Source organism: Danio aesculapii, chromosome 19, assembly GCF_903798145.1.
Source record: "Danio aesculapii chromosome 19, fDanAes4.1, whole genome shotgun sequence".
NCBI classification, from domain to species: domain Eukaryota; kingdom Metazoa; phylum Chordata; class Actinopteri; order Cypriniformes; family Danionidae; genus Danio; species Danio aesculapii.
Genome location: NC_079453.1, coordinates 41973352 through 41994496, shown reverse-complemented (window position 1 = coordinate 41994496; position 21145 = coordinate 41973352). Strand labels below are relative to the sequence as shown.

Sequence of the window (21145 nt, the reverse complement as noted above, 5' to 3'; positions counted from 1 at the left end):
CCCTCCCTCCAAAAAATCTGCCCTCTTTTCCCGGTTGGCCTGCAGCCATCGGCCCGTCAACAAATAACACTGACAAGGTCCGGGAGCAAGGGTTCAGTGCTCTCTGTGGATCACTAGCAAGAGAGGTCGCACAGGAAATACCAAATAAGATGCTCCCCGTGTATTGTACTGCAGCGTTGCTTGTGTGTCTGTTGGTGTTTGGAAGCCCCCTGCTTTTTCCGCTGGATTTTTTTTCTTCCTTTCTCCTTTTTGGAAAACCAGGGGAGATATCTAAACATTCCCAGAGTGCGCCGCACGTGCTATCCTGCGTGCCATGTTTTCCTTTTTCCAGACATGCCGCTGCCTCAGAGTCTGTCCAAAGCAGAAGCACATTGTCTGGCAACGAACAAGCCGCTGCGCTCAGCTAAAACCAAGACCGGGGCTGCGTCCCGATTCGCCTTCATATACTACATCATAGAAGTATGCACTTTTTTGTGAAGAAAAAGTACATACTTTTAAGTGTGTAACAAGAGTATGCAAGCCTTGTGCATGCTACTTCCTCCTTAAAGGAAACCCATTATGCACTTTTATAAGGGGTTTAAACATGGTTGTACACTTCATTAATAGAGTCTGCAGAAACACTTTGATTGACATTCTTCCTTTGTACATGTCATCAAAGGAGGAAAGTCCCGCCCGTTAGTGACGATTTCTGCCTCATTAGCATAAACAGCCCTGAGTGAGAAGCAGCCATCTGGCATTAGTGATTTGAATATGCCGCTATGATGAAAAACACAGCTGTTTATAACTCCACACTTTTTGAAATAAGGGCGTGGAGCACAATCTCATTTGAATTTAAAGCGACAGTCACCAAAATGGCATACTTTGGATCAAAGCCTCAAAGGGGCAGTTTCAAAGAGCTATAAAACCCTATTCGTGTGGTATTTTGAGCTGAAACTTCTCATATACACTCTGGGGACATCAGAGACTTATTTTACATCTTATAAAAAGTGGCATAATAGGTCCCCATTGATGGATGGTTATGTTGCTAAGCTAATTAGTCAGCCATCTTGTCACATAAAACCACATTTCTTTCATATTTAAATTCCTACCATACTGAAGCAGCAGCAGCAAGATAAATCTCCTCAGGTGTGTTTATAATTATGCATTTAGAAGTTGATAGCCAAACACATCTTTATAAAAGTTTACATTGTTGTTGCAGATGAAATATAACACAAAAACATATGCTTGGTTTAAAATATGATATGGTTTAAGTATTTTCCAGTAGGTTAGATATTAATTAACATTTAATGTGCATGTCCTTGTGTGGCCCAACCAGAGCGCAGACCTAAATCCTATTGAACATTTCTGGAGAGATCTGAAAATGGCTGTACATCGTTGTTTCACATCCAACCTGATAGAGCTTGAAAGGTACTGCAAAGACGAATGTGAAAAAATTCTCCCCAAAGACAGGTGTGCCAAGCTTGTGGCATCATATTCAAAAAGACTTGTGGCAGTAATTGCTGCCAAAGCTGCATCAACACAGTATTGAGCGAAGGCTGTGAATACTTATTTTTAATAAATTTGCAACAATTTAAAAAAAGTATTTTTTCACATTGTCATTATGGGGTTTTGCGTGTAGAATTTTGAGGAAATAAATAAATGTAATCCATTTTGGAATAAGGCTGTAACATTAAAAAAATGTGGAAAAAGTGAAGCGCTATGAATACTTTCTGGATGCATGGCAATATGATTACAATTTCACCAGCTCTAATTGTTAAGACGTCAGGTACAGAAATAAAATAATCAAAATGTAAAATAGCAATACTTAGCATCTTCATTAATTTATAAAAAAAATAATACATAATAAAAAAAAATTTAATAAAAAATATATTATTGTAATTTTTTTAATAAAGTTAATGGTACAATTCCTTGTGCCTGAATGCTTTAAACTCTGTTCATATGCTCATACAGTCACATGCATGTAAATGATGAACATTTGCTCCATTATGGTAAAAATCTCCAATGACCCCATGTTCTGAACTGCGGGCCCTAGTCAAATATAATCCCAAATCCACATTACAGATCCTGCGATGTGACTATTGCAGATGCACATATTGTGATATCGATGCAAAAACAATATATTGTGCAGCCCTATGACATACTATAATTTAGGGCATGCTACTTCTATTTTCAAATACTATTTAGGACATATAGTATGCGAATTGGGACACAGCACGTTGTTCATATTGTTCATAAAATAAATAAATCAAACTTCTGGCTGTATTCAGCTGAACCCAAACATTTTTTCCTAATTGACATTTATGATTTGGACACAATGTCTTGCTAAGAAACACAATTATTAGGAAAACTTTGTGTACCAAGCCCCTTGTGCTTTACAAAAATGGCAAACGCCCGTAGCTTGTTTCAGCCTGCTGAATGCTGAGTGTCATGGTCACATGAAAGGTTTATTATGAGCAAAACTCTATCGGACAAGTGCGAGAACTAAAGTGTATCTCTTGCAAAAGTGTGACCTCTTTTGTGAAGTGTAGGAGTGGGACAGCGGGTCCTGCCAAGCAATGATGAGAATGTGATTTCATTCCAGTCTTACTTTCTTCTGTGCAACACAACATTTTGAAAAATGTGCCATTACAGTGAAATCAAAGGAGCTGTTTGAGATTTCACAGAAATTAACTGGTGGTAACAGACTCAGTGAGTTTGTTGTTCACTACAGGATTAGTCATCTATTTGATTCATTGGTCATGTTAGGATTGTCGCGATACCATTAATTCATCTTACCATTCTATACCAAGCATTATTGTGATACTGTAATTCATAACTCAAATTATAACGAAAATTGTTAGAAATACTATTTTTATATGTATATGTATGTATATGTATATATATGTATATGTTTATGTATATATATATATATATATATATATATATATATATATATATATATATATATATATATATATTTATTTATTTATAAATATATATATGTATATGTGTATATATATATATATATATATATATATATATATATATATATATATATATATATATATATATATATATATATATATATATATATATATATATATGTTTATTATTAGAGTTCAACGATATGACTTATTTATCACAGGAGTTTCACTAAACCACAGGTTTCTCCCAGAGTCCAAAGACATGCACTATAGGTGAATTGAATTAACTAAATTGTCCACAGTATATGAGTGTGTATGTTTCCCAGTACTGGGTTGCAGCTGGAAGGGTATCCGCAGTGTAAAACATATGCACACCTTCTGAACATGTTTAACCTATTAAATAGTTTCTGACTTCTGTTAGCAATCTTCATCAGTGCATCACACTCATCCCTCCCTGAACTATATGCACGTTTAAAGGGTAAAGATCTGATTGGACACAGTCGGTTTGCACTAGACAGTGAAACTGAGCTCAAAATGGAAATCCCAATAAGCAGATTCATTTAAAGTAAAAAGAGTTGAATAATTTCTACTGTTAAACAATGAGTAATTTTCCCCTGCCCACACATGTCTTGAAACGACTCTACAGGCTCATTTAGGGATGCAGAGCTTCGTTTTTTAGTCAGATCGGGGACTTTTAAATGCAACCGGTTGTGTGTGTGCCTCTTCATGCTCACATTACAATTATTATCATCTGCAACAGCCTGCACCCAGGAGAGATTAGAAGAGACTGCAAATCTGACCAGACATGCTTAATGAGAGGACAGATGGGGTAGACCGTTAATTGCATTATCAGTTTGCTGGACTGCAGCCCTTCTCTGTCAAGCTGTTTGGACAGCCAAAAAAAGACGAGCTCATCTCACTTCTCTGCCAAAATAAGCTCCTATTCACAATTGCTATAATTGCCATGAAAGGATTAAGTAGTGCAATTTTTATTTGCACAAGTTGAACCAATTTAAAATCTATTAAAAAAATTGGCAGATGTAGATAGTCTTTTGAACAATGGATAAATTGAATGAACGAACTCCATTTCGAGACTGAAATCATTGAAAGTGACAACTGTTTAATGAGTTAAATGTTGATTCAGTGGATTTATGCATGACCCGATTGCTCAGACACATTCAAACTATAATTAGTGAGTCCTTCTGAACATCTTTTCATTTAAGCAATTGAATCATAAGAGTCAATTGTGAATTGAACCGCATTATTGGCATGATTTTATGGAGAACAATTCACTTAATGAACCCTACTGAACCCAAAATTTTTTAACCAATTTGTTTGCATGATATAAATAGTTATATTGATTCAAAGTGGTGGGTTATGACCTTGTGATTCTTTCTGAACAATTAATTAAAATAATCAGTACTCAAGAGTCATTTGTTCGTGAATCAGACTACATTCCTTGCATTAGATGAGCAGTTAGAAGGATTCAAATTTGAAGGTAATCAAAATGATTCTTTAAAGGTACAGCTCAAAAGAGTCATTTATCTCTGAATCTAAAATAACATCAGTGATTCACTCAGACTTGGCAAGTATTGAGCTTGAGTACTTTTAAATTTAACGAATTAACTTATTAATTCATCATTTGTTAGTGAATCAGATTTCTTGCATAAAATATTCTTTAAACAAACAACTCAAAAGTGAATCTAAAACACTGTGTAATTCAAAATAATCAGTACTTTAGAGTCATTAGCAGTCAGAGGAATTTAAAGTTGTAAATCATCGGAACGATTCTTTAAACGAGCAGCTCAAAAGAGTCATTCATCTGAACCTAAAACACTATGGTTGATTCACTTAGATGTGGCAAGTTATGAGCTTGAGTACTTTTAATTTAACAAACCAACTTATAATGATCATTTGTTTGTGAATCAGACTGGTTGCTAAAAGATGAGCAGTCAGAAGGATTCAAAGTTGTAAGTCATCAGAATGATTTGTTAAACGAACAGCTCATAAGAGTCATTTCTCTCTGAATCTAAAATAACAATTGATTAATTTAGACTTGGCAAGTTATGAGCTTGAGTACTTTTAAATTTAACAAATTAACTTTTAACGAATCAGATTTCTTAAAATATTCTTTAAACAAACAACTCAAAGGTGAATCTAAAACACTGTGTGTAATTCAAAATAATCAGTACTTTATAGTCATTTGTTTGTGAATCAGATCGCTTGCTAAAACATGAGCAGTCAGAGGAATTTAAAGTTGTAAGTCATCGGAACGATTCTTTAAATGAACAGCTCAAAAGAGTCATTCATCTGAACCTAAAACACTATGTGTGATTCACTTAGACGTGGCAAGTTATGAGCTTGAGTACTTTTAATTTAACAAACCAACTTATAATGATCATTTGTTCATGAATAAGACTGGTTGCTAAAAGATGAGCAGTCCGAAGGATTCAAAGTTGTAAGTCATCAGAATGATTCGTTAAACGAACAGCTCATAAGAGTCATTTATCCCTGAGTCTAAAATAACATCAGAGATTCACTTAGACATGGTAAATTATGAGCTTGAGTACTTTTTAATTTAAAGAATTAACTTATATGGATCAGTTGTTTGTGAATCAGACTATTCGGTTTGCATAGTTCAAAGTCTCTTAACCTTGTCTCTCACGTCTTATAATATTGAAGACTTACTGGTATCGCTTTACATTTCTGAATCACTTTAAACAGGTAGAACATACAAGTTAATTGTTCAATAATCTTTTAATAAATTATTATATTAATCATTCGATTCAAAATGGCACAGTCTGCATCATATCTGAACTCATATTATTCACTGAAACTCAGCACCACAGAATTGTGGGATGTTTTTGGTTTGCAAATGGGTCTAGCTAGCTATGCTCACTAGGTGCTACAAACATAAGGGATTCATTCTGCCATCAGAGGGGAAGGAAGTGACAGGGCCCACAGGACTCCCACAGCACAGACTGTTATGAAGTTTGTGGTATGCCGAAAAACGGTTGCCGGAAAAGAGGGATTCTTTTTTATCTCAGGACAATTTGAGCCGCGACAGCCACTTGTAAAGCACAAACCCACCGAAAGCGGCCTGGACTTCTGGATCCCTTCTGCAGATGGCATCTATTTCAGAGAGGCCTGTAAATATGTTTTATAAGCTGATAAAAGCAGCAGACGAGCCTATTCGCCTTCAATGTTTGGAGGTCTTGCCGAAGAAGCATAGCAATAGATTAACGAATGCTTGCTTAACACTTAAAAGATGTAAAAATTGTACAACAATCAGGAGGATAAATGATCTGAGGCATTCGCCTGCTGTTCCTTAAATCCAATTTCATGAGCAATGCGGTGCACATGATGTTTGCTTGAGCAGGATCCTAATCGCTTTCATGGGACAATCCCAGCTGCCTTTATTTCTACAATAACCCCATTTGGTATAAAGTATGAGGCTGAAATCGATTACGACCTCACACAGTGTTGCTATATTACAGCTTGCATGCTTTGTAGTGTCAAGTGCAGCTTCTGACGTAGGGCTGGGCGATTTGGCCCAAAATCTCGATTAATTAAACATTTCAACTTGATAATGATTAATGAACGATTATTTTATTTATTTATTTAATTTTTTTGCCCTCATGGTTCACTTAAAAGTTTTGTACAGTAAACATGCTCACATATTGCAAGTGAGAGATTCTTGAATGAAGGGTGCATTACTTGATTTTAAAATAATTGAAGGAAAGTGCTGTAAGTTGAGCTGGAATGGAATAATTGAAGGAAACACACACTACTTTCTACGATCTATGATTATTTATTAAAACGTCAATGATGAACAAATGAAATTAAAACATTACCTAAAACTTTTCTTTCAAAACAATGAAAATAAATAACTCGCACTTTTGGAAATTACTTTTATTTTCAATGTTTTTCATATTAAAATGAGAAAATAAGCAGTATCTCTTCTAAATAAAATAGCTCTTGTATATCCTGTAAATAATATTTTAAACAGTGCATTTCTTGCATCTTCTGTAAACAAATATTTTAAAGTAAATAATAATTTTAATGTAAGGGAAAATATGCCGTCTCAAGGCATCTCTGGCGCAGCTTCCAATTATCGTCAATGTAGTGCAAATTAAAAGCTGATTTATACTTCTGGATCAAGCGCACACCCATGGTCCGGCGCAGCCTTCGCGCGGTGGCATAGCCATCGGCTGTGGCTGACATCGAAACTGAAGCATACCTTTCAAAAAAATGTAACTACACATCGCAACGACATGTAGCACAAGCTCTGTAATTGATCGGCTTGGTAGCTGTGACCAGTGTGGCGAGGCTGAGAGCCGCACGAACCCGTTGGAGTGAGTATTTACAAGTGTGGATTCCTGTGAAATAGCTCCAAATGGAAACGGTTGTTTTTTGTTTACTAGAGATGTCCTAGAGACAAACCCGGAAATCTAGCTGAACACGCGATTTCAGACTCGATCGGAATCAAACGTTACCTCCGGATCAGGACTTCAATTATATATATATATATATATATATATATATATATATATATATAATTTTTCAACAAATCTATTGTTATGTGGTGGCACAGAGTTAGACCTCTTTCTTGACTTCACACAGAAACAGCAACGCGTGCGGCATGACATCACTTTGTTGCAAATACGCTATTGGTTAAATGCAGACAAAGTAGAACACGGAAGAAGCTTGAAGCGGAAAGAGCGAGTATGTCTGCAGTCTGGAGGTATTATAAAGTTGATAACGACAACATTGCCATAGCAAACTGTGAGATGTGTAAATTTGGGTTTGTCTGTCGGGTATTTTAAGCTCAGGTGCTATTTGTTTTTATAGTAAATTTTTTTCATATATTTACTGTTGCACTAAAGTCCAAAAGTGAAGAATTGATGGTATTTATTACTTGATTGTTCAAGCTACCTCACAGAAGTGCTCTGTTTGTTAAAATAAGGTGAATTAAACAAAAAATCCTGGATCTGTTTCTTTATTCTTTTTTTATGTATTACAGAAGTATCGGATCGGGTTTCGGTATCAGTAGATACTCAAAATCAAATGACTCTGACTTGGACTCGAGGACAAAAAAACTTGATCAGGACATCCCTAGTATTTACCTTATGGTTAAAGTAGTTGCATGTCTGCCAGTTTCCGCGTCTGAATGAGTGAGTTTAAGCCACTTGTACATTAAGGTATCCTTCAGAAAAACAAAACACCCATGAAGAAACTCGATACAGAGAAACATAAAAACCTACTGCCAGCTAGCATATCAGACGTGTCATTGCAGAGCAACACAAACAGCATGCAGAAGTATAACTACACAGCTGTGCGCAAGGCAGGCGCTGTGGGTCACATCGATCACTTGATGCAGAAGTACAAATCAGCCTTAAGGCTCAAGAATGGGTCCGTCGTCCAACTTGACCAGAGATCAGATGTGACAGCAGAAGTATAAATCAGCCTCAGCCTTTAAAGGCTGGCTTATACTTCTGCGTTGAGTGATCGCCGTGACCCATGGCGCCTGCCTTGCACGTAGCTGTGCATTTATACTTAACGTACAAGAAGCTAAACTCATTTAGAGGCGAGAACCGGCGGATATGCAACAGCTTTAGATGATAAGATAAACACAAAACAAAAGCTCCTCTATGGGTCTTGACACTTGTAAACACTTGCTTCAAAGAGCTCACTGCTCTCCTGCAGCTCTCAGCATCGCTCATCACCGATACCAAACCAACCAATAACAGAGCTTGTGCTATGTGTTGCGCCGAAGCTACATTTTTTGTGAGGTGCACGGGTATGCAACCATGCAAAGGCTGCACTGGACCGTATGCGTGCGCTCCAAGCAGAAGTACAAATCAGCCTTAACAGAGCTGGGTCATGTGCCTCCACAAGCATAAGGGAAAGTAATTTTTTTAAATAACTAAAAAATTTGATCGATTATAGGTTCTGAATGTCGATTTTGATTATAATCGCCCAGCCCTATTCTGACAGCACACAAGCTGCGATAAAAACATTGAAAACTTAACTCACCTTGCACTGAAATGCAAAGCACTCATCTACGATTATAATCAAGCAGGAGTCATGAATCAGTTTAAAGACTTGTAGAAGCTAAAATTGCACAGCTGCATCAGCAGATTAAACTTTTGTCGCATTTTTGAACTGAACATTGTTCTTTAGCCTGCGAGAATCATTTATCTGTGAATCATTTATCTGAGTTATTCAGACTCAGGAAGTTATGAGTTTTGTGAGTCCTTTGTAACAAATGATTTGTGAGTTGTTTAAATTATTTGCTTGTGATTAAGCCTAACCGGGTTTATATTGTTTAAACGATTCTGACTTTTCTTGAATGATTCCTTCAGACCAGCTCTCAGGTGTTATTCTTGTCAAAAAAGTGACAAAACAAATTGGTTCAAAAACCTGAAGAAGCTAAAATGAAGCTTAAAAGCTCTTTCCGTAAATGCCGTTTACTGCTTTTAGTAAGAACTGAGAGTCATTTCTCTCTGAACCAGACCAATATGTCTGATTCATTCAGACTCAGTTTGTCTTTCGTAACAACTTAGTTAAACAATTAACTCAGATCATTTGTTTGTTAATCAGACCAATCAGCTTACACAGTTCAAACAGTCTGATTCAAAATGTTTGCATGATGCCTTTAGAACAGCTCTCAGGTGCGATTCTTGTCCAAAACGGGTAGAAGCTAAACTGCTAGAGTTGTTTCAGCAAACCATTCAGGAGCATTTGTATATTGCAATTGCTTTTTGTTTAGACAAAGAATGATTCTTTAAAGTGACCAATATGGGCTATAGGGGCTAATAATTCTGACTTCTTCTGACCAATATGTCAGAGTCATTCAAACTTGTTGAAACTTTTCCTAACAAATAAGTTGCGTAAACAACTATCACCCAAATCATTTGTTTGTGAATTAGACTAACAGGTTTGCACAGTTCAGACAGTCTAAATCAAACATTTTTTTGAATGATTCCTTTAGACCAGCTCTCAAGTGTGATTCTTGTCACAGAGTCAGAATAAAGTGGTTCAAGAACTTGCAGAAGGTAAAATGGCACGACTGCTTCTGCAGAGGCACTTTTTGGCTCACTTTGGCTTTTTGTAATGCTGAAAATTGTTCTTTAAAAGAACTGACCAGTGAGAATCATTTATCTCTGAATCAGATAAGACTGATTCATTCAGAAGTTTCAAAAGCCTTTCCTAACAATTACGTTTCGTAAACAACTAACTCAGAAATGATTTGTTTGCGAGTTGCAATACAGTTCAATAACGTGTGAAAGCTAAAACGTGAAGGTTGCTTAAGCAAGCCATTCAGAAGTTATATACAGAGAGTGCGGAGAGCTATCGTTTAAAGGTATTGGTTTGTGATAGTCATTTATCTCTTAATCAAATTCTTTGATTAAACTCTTTAATTAAATCTCTCGTAACAATTATATTAAAGAATTAGATGAAATTATTTTCAAAAGGCGAAACAGCAATAACTTTTAGTGACATTTGGTTGACATCTCAATTTCAACCTGCTCCACCGCATAAAACAACCAATGGAACATAACGTTGTCACATTCAAGTTTGTTGGGTTTGAATAAAACTGAATGCCTTTTAAGTCCCATGCACTGGACATTTCACTTCAAAAGTGCAAAAAGAGTCTACTTTGGGGAAAAAAGGCACCTAATACTTCCAAAATGGCAATAAGCAGGAAACAAGCGTTACTGTGTTTTGTGTTCGTTCTTTAGGCCGTCAATCAAAGGTGGACAAAAGCCGCCGGGAGAATCAGAGTCATTCTAATGATCAACAATACTCTGCACCCATGAGATTTGTAGGGTCAGGCTAATCTCCACCTCTCGGTTCACCCAATGGGTGGTCCATACAACCCTCAAATGCTCCGGTTTTCTCATCTATGAGGCGAGAGCTGAGGCGGAAGAGTCTGAAACTGAGTTTAGTAGTCTCCATAAACTACCATGATTAAAAGTAGGCTGCATGATATTAGAAAAAAATGGCATTGCGATATTTTGTTTGTCTCTCCCTGGACTTGCATTCTGGGCTCATTAGGGCCCTCTTGCCCTCCACCTAATGGGTCCCTGACCACAGCACGCTACCCAGGGGCCAACCTTTCACTCTTTTAGGGTTAAACTTTGTGATGACCCCTTAAAAAAATTAAATTAAATTAAAAAAATTTTAAAAATCACATGTTCTGAGTTGTGGTTCCTGGTTAATTATAATCTCAACTCGACATTGCAGATCCTGCGATGTGACAGATTTGCACATTGCGATATCGATGCTGAAACAAAATATTGTGCAGCCCTAACTGAAAGTAGTACAATCAGTAAAGACCATGTTATTTATAACACTAAAGAAGTGGAAAACACCCCCCAAAAGGGATATTCCTTTATGGTTTATGCAAAACAGATATCCTTTATACAAACTGCCTATTTGAAGCTCTTTGCATTGAGAACAGTAGTCCATTTTGAATCATCGTAATTCGCATTTCTGGTGGGCAGTTATGACTCAGCCAACCATCTCTGGTCCATTCAGCACTTCTCAAGTCTTCTAATGCACACCATGGCAAACTAGTAGCTAACAATGAGTGTTGTCATAGAACGCAGAGCCAAAAGCCATAACAGCACGTCTTTTGCATACACAATAACGACATTCCTGTAACTGCCAAGAGAGAGAGGAAATGGATTTTTTTTAGCTGCTTGAAGGGCGGGTGAAAAAGGGGGATTCCAGGCAAGGGAACATTAATCTGGAGAGCCAAAGAGTCACTGTAAGCAACCCCCTGCCTTATCTATCGCCATTTTTTTTTTGCTCGTTTCTCAGTATGCGAGGGGTGTGGTAAAGCGAAGGGGATATTTTTCTAATGGTAGATTCCCAGGTGAACCGTCTGAGACTCGCCCACTCAACGACTTAACAGCCAGCAGCTCCTTATTAAAGAACTGAAACATTTTTTTTGCACAGCAAACAAACCTCCGAAACCACTTATCTGACAGAAAGCGCAGGCAGTCATTCAGAATCTGCGAGCTGAATGAGATGTGAAACAGTGGGTTAATGCAGCATGCTCTTTGCAATCCCCTGTGCATGTGATACAGGCAGTGGCGAGGACTATAATTAGATAGCAGAAATTCAATATTCACAGCAAACATCTTGACTAAATTTTAAAAATGTGATAAATCAGCCGTGTAAAATATATAGAAGATATTTTTATGAATTTGCCCAAGAGAAAACACTCAGCGTCCGCTATCTTTTGATATTAGAGGCATCCTCAAGGGAGAAGTGGCTTTAAAGGGGGGAAGATAAAAATTGACATGTCCATTCCAGCTCAACTTAGTCCACTCTGTAAGGCCAAAGACATGGCAGATATTTATTGTACATATTATAAGCTCATTTCCAGGCATATGTCTGATCGGTGGACTTTTAATGCAAACACATCTTATTAGTTATCGTCTTTATCTTGCTCAAGGTATCGGTTTGTCTATATCAGGGGTGTCCAAACTCGGCCCTGGAGGGCTGATGTCCTGGAGAGTTTACGTCCAACCCTAATCAAACACACCTGAACCAGCTAATCTAGATGTACTGGAAACTTCCTGGCAGGTGTATTAAAGAGCTAAACTCAGCAGGATACCGGCCCTCCAGGACTGAGTTTGGACACTCCTGGTCTATATGATCGCATATCAGAATATTAAATATATCAAATACACCAAATACATCAAATATGTTTGAATGTATATATCTGCTGTGTGTCATATGCATACCTAAAAAAAGCCTTTTAAAGGACAGATGGATGGATGGTGGAGAAAGACACACTGGGTCTCATCAATTAATAACTACAAAAAATGTCATACTTTTAGCTTACTTATAGCATTACAATCATACTTTTGTAAAAAACTAATGTTTAATATCACATCTACTACTACTAATGATAATAATAACAGTAATAATACATAAATTATAATTAGTGCTGGGCAAAGATTAACCACAGTTAATCGGATCCAAAATAAAAGTTTGTTTTGGCATTTGATATGTCTGTACATATATTTTGTGTTTTATTATATTTTATGTGTATCACATGTATTTATTATGTATATGTAATTCACACACATACATAAATATATAAAACTGATTTTTGCTTAGATTTTAATTTATAGATCATTTGTGTTGTATACATATACACTACCTGACAAAAGTCTTGTGGCCTATTCAAGTTTTAGGAACCATAAAATTAATAACTTGACTTCTAGTTGATCATTTGGTATCAAAAGTGGCTTATATGAAAGGCAAAGGCCTCTAGATTACACTTATTTACCAAAATAAAATATGATCATGTCTTGATTTTGATTTATGTAATTAGGACAGTAAGGTCTGACTTTGCTTAGACAAAAGTCTTGTCACTTAACATAAATAATGTACAGTATAGAGTATAAAGTCATGGTGCAGTGGAAAAAGAATGGATATTATGCATGACTTCCATGAGCTTGGAGGACTGCATCCATACATCTCTGCAATGACTCAAATAACTTTAGTAAAGTCATTTGGAATGGCAAAGAAAGCGTTCTTGCAGGACTCCTAGAGTTCATCAAGATTGGATTCATCTTCAATGCCTCCTCCTTCATCTTATCCCAGACATACTCAATAATGTTCATGTTTGGTGACTGGGCTGGCCAATGCTGGAGCACCTTGATCTTCTTTGCTTTCAGGAACTTTGATGTGGAGGCTGAAGTATGAGAAGGAGCGCTATCCTGCTGAAGAATTTGCCCTCTCCTGTGATTTGTAATGTAATAATGGGCAGCACAAATGTCTTGATACCTCAGGCTGTTGATGTTGCCATCCACTCTGCAGATCTCTTGCATGCCCCCATACTGAATGCAACTCCAAACCATGATTTTTCCATCACCAAACTTGACTGATTTCTATGAGAATCTTGGGTCCATGCTCGTTCCAATAGGTCTTTGGCAGTATTTGTGATGATTGGAATGCAGTTCAACAGACACTTTTCTAAATGATGAACTAAAAGTCAAGTTTTTATTTGTTGCTCTTAAATCTTGTCACCAATCCCAGTTGTATGTCAAGTAGTGTATATTTTACATCTAAAAATAAAGTAACATTTTCTAAAAAAATATATATGCATCTGTGTATTTATAAACTTTATTTTTGGATGTGATTAATCCAGATTAATCTTTACCCAGCACTAATTATAATTCATATTTTTTCATTATTATATACAGTATAATAAATATATTACCATTTTTATTAAATCCTCTAAAACTTTTTAATATTAATGCTTGTACAGTCATAACATAAGGCTCTTGTGCAGCACAGTTACTCACCACAGAAGTAAGAGCCATCTGAAAGCTGTAGATCCGCGCCAGGCCAAAATCAGCCAGCTTGATCTGTCCTCCACTGGTTACTAGAATGTTTTGAGGTTTAAGATCCCGATGAACCACACGGTGAGAGTGGAGGAAATCCAGACCCTGCAGCAGCTGGTACATCATATCCTGCCAAAACAAGACCGGAAGACCTTAGCAACTCCAAATATAAAAGCACTAGATTTTAATAACCCTAAGTGGATTTAATCTGATGGAACAGTACATATACAATATACTGTTGAAGTCAAAAGTATTCGCCCTCCTGTGAATTTTATTTGTTTTTTTCAAATATTTCCCAAATGAATTTTTCCACAGTTCTTTCTAAAATATTTTTTCTTCTGGAGAAAATCTTATTTGTTTTATTTAGGCTAGAATAAAAGCAGTTTTTAATTTTTGAGGTCAATATTATTAGCCCCCTTAAGCAATGTTTTTTTCAGTTGTCTACAGAGCAAATCACTGTTATACAATGACTTGCCTAATTACCCCGACTTGCCTAATTAACCAAATTAAGCCTTTAAAAGTCACTTTAAGCTGAATACTAGTATTTTGGACAATATCTAGTCAAATATTATGTACTGTCATCCATTGGGCTTCGTCGGGCTGTTGGTCAACATTGGTCTGGGGTGCGTTTCCGAAAACCATCGTTAGACATCTAAGGTCACAAGTTCTGTTGTTACAAATATAGTTCGTTGATTTGGCATTTCCTAAATCCGTCCTTCCAACGAACATTCCCAAACTGCGTCACAAACTTGTATGCTTGCAACTACACCTCTGGAGCTGTAGTTAGAAACATAGTTCCTGTGTTCTATTCCCAGCTATTCGCCCTATGCTCTATTCGCTTAGAACATTCTAACATTCAAACTTGGAATTAAAAAAAAAGTATTAAAGTCATCTCTCTTAGGTGTAATTAGCTTTCAAAGTATATTTAGAGTTCAGTATTAAGTAACTGTACTGTATATGACATGGGCCTGTTGGTTAGAGCATTTCTGCAGTGGTTTGCATGTCAAATTGTAAAAGTAGACTTTTCAAAAAAATATTAAATGAATAAACAATATCCTACTTAATAATAATCATCATCATCGATATTATTATTGAAGTAGGATTTTTTTCATTTCCTAATAAATACAAAATTTTATTTCTTAATAATTAGCCTCATTATTTGTTTATTTATATATGAGATTAGAATACGTGTTAGCTTTTGTAGGTGATTTTATGTTTTAGAATAGAATATGGAATGTTCCCAATAATATTTGTAAAGGAAACACAGGCCCTATATGTGCCGTTTACATATATTTTTAATAAATATGAAAAATGAGTGCATGTTTTTACCAAAACTAATATTGGACTTTTTTTAAATGCGTGTGAATATCTTGTGCAAAGAAATTCTGGGGTTCTTCTCTAAAGAAGTTGTTACCATCCTGTTTAGAGCATCATAATAGAAGTTTTACGTTATAACTAACGTGGTTCAAACGATGGATCTGCAACAGAGAAACTATGGGTTTTGGGAAATACTCATCACTACATTGTTCTTTTCCAAAACGATGCATCGTACTATTATAGTACAGGGAAACCCTGGCTAGTTGGTTTAGGCCATGTTCACACTAATACTTTTTTGTTTAAAAACGCATATTTTTCTCTCTGTTTCAGCCTTCTGTCTATATGCAATTTAAGACCATGTATCTTTTTGAAAACGCTGTCCAACGTCGATAAATTTGAAAATGCCATTTTCGTGTTGCAGTGTAGACTGTGAAAATGGAGGCTTTCAAAAACAATGGCGCATTTTAGTAATGTTACACAGTCATGTGACCAATTCGGAATGAGAAATGAATTATTAAAACTATTATGATTAGAAATGTGTTGAAAGAAATCTTCTCTCTGTTAAACAGAAATTGGGGAAAAAATAAATAGGGGGCCTAATAATTCAGGGGGGCTAATAATTCTGACTTCAACTGTATATGAATGAGAAGTGAAAAACTGAGCATGTGTCTTTAAAAAAGCTCATGTCTGGCAGATGTTGATAACTGATGTGACGGCAGAGCAGGAAAGACACACTGCTGTACGGCTGCATCCCCGCAGGCCTCTGCTTCCCTGCAGCTGTCCTGAATTATAGCTAATTATCAACTGCCTCGTTCTGCCTGCGGCCCAATATGAAATCAAACCACAATACTTAAACAAACAAACAAAGAGAAAACTCAAAAGTGCTTGAACTAGTTAACTCATTCTAAAGCTTGGAAAACACCAAGCTGACGACCGTCAGTCTGGCTAGTTGGTTTGGGCCATGTCCACACTAATACTTTTTTATTTACAAATGCATATTTACTCTTTATTAAAGGTCCTGTGAAAATTAAAATATATATGGTGAAGGAAAAATATATCTATTTCAGTCTCTTAGTGTTAAGGATATCTATTAGCTAGTGTGCTCCAGAAACGAGCGACAAAATTCGCATTTATAAAACAAATATAAACATGTAAAGCTTGCAGTTTGTCACTTTCACCTAAATCGATCAACAATTTTTTCATATCACCTCATACTTCAGTTTCTCATCAAATCTTGACCAATTAAATACTCTCTAGTCTCTGACATGCCCAGCATTCAGAGGATGATATTGTGTAGAGGGGTCATAAATGAGGTTGGTGTCGTGATCTCGTTCCTTTCGAGTGTGCATGCACAGTACTTCAGGCATCCTGAAAAAAAATCCAGATTTTGTTTGATTCAAACCTTTAAAAATGAAATTTACGAGACGGTTGTTATTTAATTTCATTGGTGATTCCAAATTTGTAATGTAATCGTAAGCTTAGCAAACAGTTCGAGAATTTGATGTTTTCCCATTCAGACAGAATGTACGAGCATACTGCCCAAGAGGCATTTCAAAGATTGCGGCCGAGTTAAATGACGTGTCGATGCAGCAAGTCCAAAAACTGATGTGTACACCATAATTTTATGATTGATATGACTAAAAAGAGGTCATAAACAAATATTTTCTTAATTCAAATGAGTAGCGGCTTGGTCTCGGAAACAGTATCCCTTGCGTCACGACTTAACAAGTGGATAAATGAAAATTATAATAATAAAAATTCAACACACTTTAAGTATATATATATATATGTATATGTATATATATATATATGTATATGTATATATATATATATATATATATATATATATATATATATATATATATATATATATATATATATATATATATATATATATATATATTTGTCAATTTCAATGCACATCAGGTTAGAACAGTTGTACTTCCTGAAAATTATACCATCATAACACACAAAAAAACTTACAACATGTAAATAATGAGTGAACTACCCCTTTAAAAAGAAGGTGTGGGGTGGAAAGACAGCAACCAAACTGCCATTTACTCTGATAGAAATTGTCGATAACAGTCTTAGAAGGTCTAACTGGCAACCAGATAAGAAAACAAATAGGGCAGTACATAAAAAAGTTGGGTGGAAGTGCCGAGCGAAGAGCATTTGCTCACAGTTGCTGCTTGACTTGTTCCAAAGCAGAGGTATCAAGCGGTGGCAGGCCTACCCCTGAGAAACCCGCTGCCAAGACCTCACAAGTGACATGGATCCGAGCCCGCGGCACTGTTCATTCCCCCACCAGCTGGTGAGTGATTAAAACCACTGAAACAATGGGGTGCACACTCAAGCAGAAAACTGCAAACGGCGCGAGTCAGACCAGGGCGAGGGGAAGGGGACGGAGGTCCTCACAATGCTCGCGCTGGGGGGAACGCGTGTGTGTTAGAGTCAGGCAGCCAGCGTAAACAAGGAGCCTTTCTCAATACCCATCCAGCCATGACCTCTCAGACCTTCAGGCACAGGCTGTTATTCTGGGAGCTTCTAAAACAGCATCACCCCCTACCAGCTCCTCTGTCTTGGCCTAAAATGGTCCACGCTTGGCCCATTCTGGCTCCAGACAAAAAGTGAAAAGAAAAAGGAAAGGTACACAAGCGCTTAGAAGTGTGACCCGAGGATAAACACACATATCGTCTCCTCCCAACACATGTTAAGTAGCTCGTGAGCCTTTTATGCACGTGTTATGTATCTAATTATCATGACAAACGGAGTCCGTGTGCATTTCCAGCACCACTTTTGTAGGAGAAGCTGTGCATGTGTAGCTCAATACAAGGTTCAATAATAAATATGCTATACAATTCAAAAATTTGTGTTAAAATTATTATTATTTTTTATTATTAATATAAATTTCAGGAGAAATGCAGTAATCAGAAGAAACCATAGAGACATTTCATTTTCTTTTTAAGTTTACTTTTGATTCAGATGTACTGTATCATGGTTTCCACAAAATTAGCTAGTAGGGATGCACCAACATATAATTTATTATATATTATTATTATTATTTAATTTATATCCAATAACTTTACATTTGTCAGCCATACTATATTATATAATAATATTTTATAAATTTGAGCCTGGGCTGGGTCAGTTGGCATGTCTGTGAGCAGTTTGCATGTTCTTCCGGTGTTGGCATGGGTTTCCTCCGAGTGCTCCGGTTTTCCCAGTCCAAAGACATGCGGTATAGGTGAATCGGGTAAGCTAAATTGGCCATAGAGTGTGTGAATGGAAGTGTATGAGTGTTTCCCAGGGTTGGGTTGCAGCTGGAAGGGTATCCGCTGTGTAAAACATATGCTGGATAAGTTGGCAGTATATTCCGCTGTGGCGACCACTGATGACAAAAGGGACTAAGCCGAAAAGTAAATGAATAAATGAATTTTATATTTGTCAGCCAACAACCATTTTATAGGCTGATATATACAATTCTTGATTTGAATTTGTCTGATTGCAAAAAAAAATACAAGCATAAATAAAGTATTGAACAACAGATTTTATTGTAATATCTCATTCGCAAAAAACAAAGAAGCTTTAGGAAAAAGTATACATCTTTCTTATTTAATTTTTTTCCCACAGCATATCACCCTGCAGCCCCAAATCGGTTACTCACTGAAGCCAAGCAGGGCTGAGCCTGGTTAGTACTTGTATGGGAGACCACATTAGAAAACTATGTTGCTAGGAGCCCCTGCTAGGGCCTGAGTCCTAATGCCCCAGTATAGTGAAGGGGACACTATAATGCCAGTGAGCGCCGTCTTTTGGATGAGAGGTTAAACAGAGACCCTGACTCTCTGTGGTCATTAAAATCCTATGACACTTCTCGTAAAGAAGTTGTCCTGGCCAAATTCCCTCTATCAGCCCTTACCCATCATGGCCTCTCAATCATCCCCATCCACTGAATTGGCTCTATCACTGTCTCTACACTCCACCTATAACTGGTGTGTGATGAGCGCACTGGCACCATTGTCCTGTGGCTGCCATCGCATCATCCAATTAGATGGTGCACACTGATGGTGAAATGGGCGGGAACCCCTCTCATGATTGTGAAGCGCTTACACATAATACGATAAATGTGCTATATAAATACACATTACATACTTATATACAATGAACATCTCCCACACTGCCAATCTATTAATTTATTAGCTGATAATTCACTTATTAAGCCAATAACATTAAAATTAAACATTTACTGGGCCGATACTGAAATGAGTGCCCATATTTCATGCATAACTTTTTTAAAGCATAACTGCAAATGAGCCTATTAGAATCACTGATTAAGGATGACGTCAACCTGAAAAATGGCACAATGATGCTTTAAAATCTGCTTTAACGTCACAGAATTCCATTTTCCTTTAGCTTAGTCTCTATTTCAGAGGTCGACACAGTGGAATGAACCGCCAACTATTCCAGCATATGTTTTACGCAGCAAATGCCCTTCCAGTCGCAAGCCAGTACTGAGAAACACCCACACACACACACTCATACACTACAGACAATTTAGTTTATACACTCCCACTATACCGCATGTCTTTGGACTGTGGGAGAAACTGGAGGAAAGCCACGCCAACACGGGGAGAACATGCAAACACCACACAGAAATGCCAACTGACTCAGCTGGGACTCGAACCAGCGACCTTCATGCTCATGCTAACCACTGAGCCACCATGCCACCCCCACAGAATTTCTTACTTATTCCCAGAGCAGTTCATATCGAAGTTGATATTTTGCCACACCATGCTGGTATTTCGTAACATCTAATCGTAATTTCGTAACAGCACAACGCTCAACCCCCAACCTGGAGGACCAGGACATGCACATTTACACTAGGGTCAATTTAGTTTACCCAATTCACCTATAGCGCATGTCTTTGGACTGTGGGGGAAACCGAAGCACCCAGAGGAAACCCATGCCAACACGGGGAGAAACTCCCCACAAACTCCACACAGAAATGCCAACTGGCCTAGCCGTGTTAACCACTGAGCCACCCTGTCACCCCCAGAGAATTCATTACATTTATATTCAAAAACTAAAGTCCTGTCAAACTAATAATATTTCATAAGGTCAAATAAATAACTTTTGAACCATGCTGAATTATTTTTGTCCTGATCTTAAATGCATGAACAAATTCTGTAGATACAGACAATCCCAGTGACTATTTACAGCAGTAAAGAGCTGCAATTATTATTTAAATGATGAATGATACCCTGGAAAAAGCCCTTTAGTTAAGCGGAAATATCAACCTTGATATACCTGTCACACAATCTCTCATTGTAATCTCCAAAGGAGTAACCCAACAGGTGGAATCTGAATGATTCTTTGTCGAAACACGCTAGTTGTCCTTTGTCGAAACATGCTATTCAAACGAGAGGCACCGTCATTTACAATCAAAACATTAATGCCTCAAATTAAAACCAACAGTACCGACCTGAAATAACCAGGCGGCGTTGAGAGGCATTCAAACTGGAAACAAAGGAAAGATTTGATAGCACCTGTCCTAAA

The 21145-nt window shown here is 37.0% G+C and overlaps 1 protein-coding gene across 1 annotated transcript in view; it reads right to left on the bottom strand.

The window, feature by feature from the left end:
• The window catches only part of cdk6 (cyclin dependent kinase 6), an 81718-nt gene that overhangs the window by 42232 nt on the left and 18341 nt on the right, over positions 1-21145 (bottom strand). Inside the window, exon 4 of the mRNA XM_056480289.1 lies at positions 14237-14404. Coding sequence (XP_056336264.1) covers positions 14237-14404 — 168 coding nt within the window. The remainder of the gene's footprint in view (positions 1-14236; positions 14405-21145) is intronic.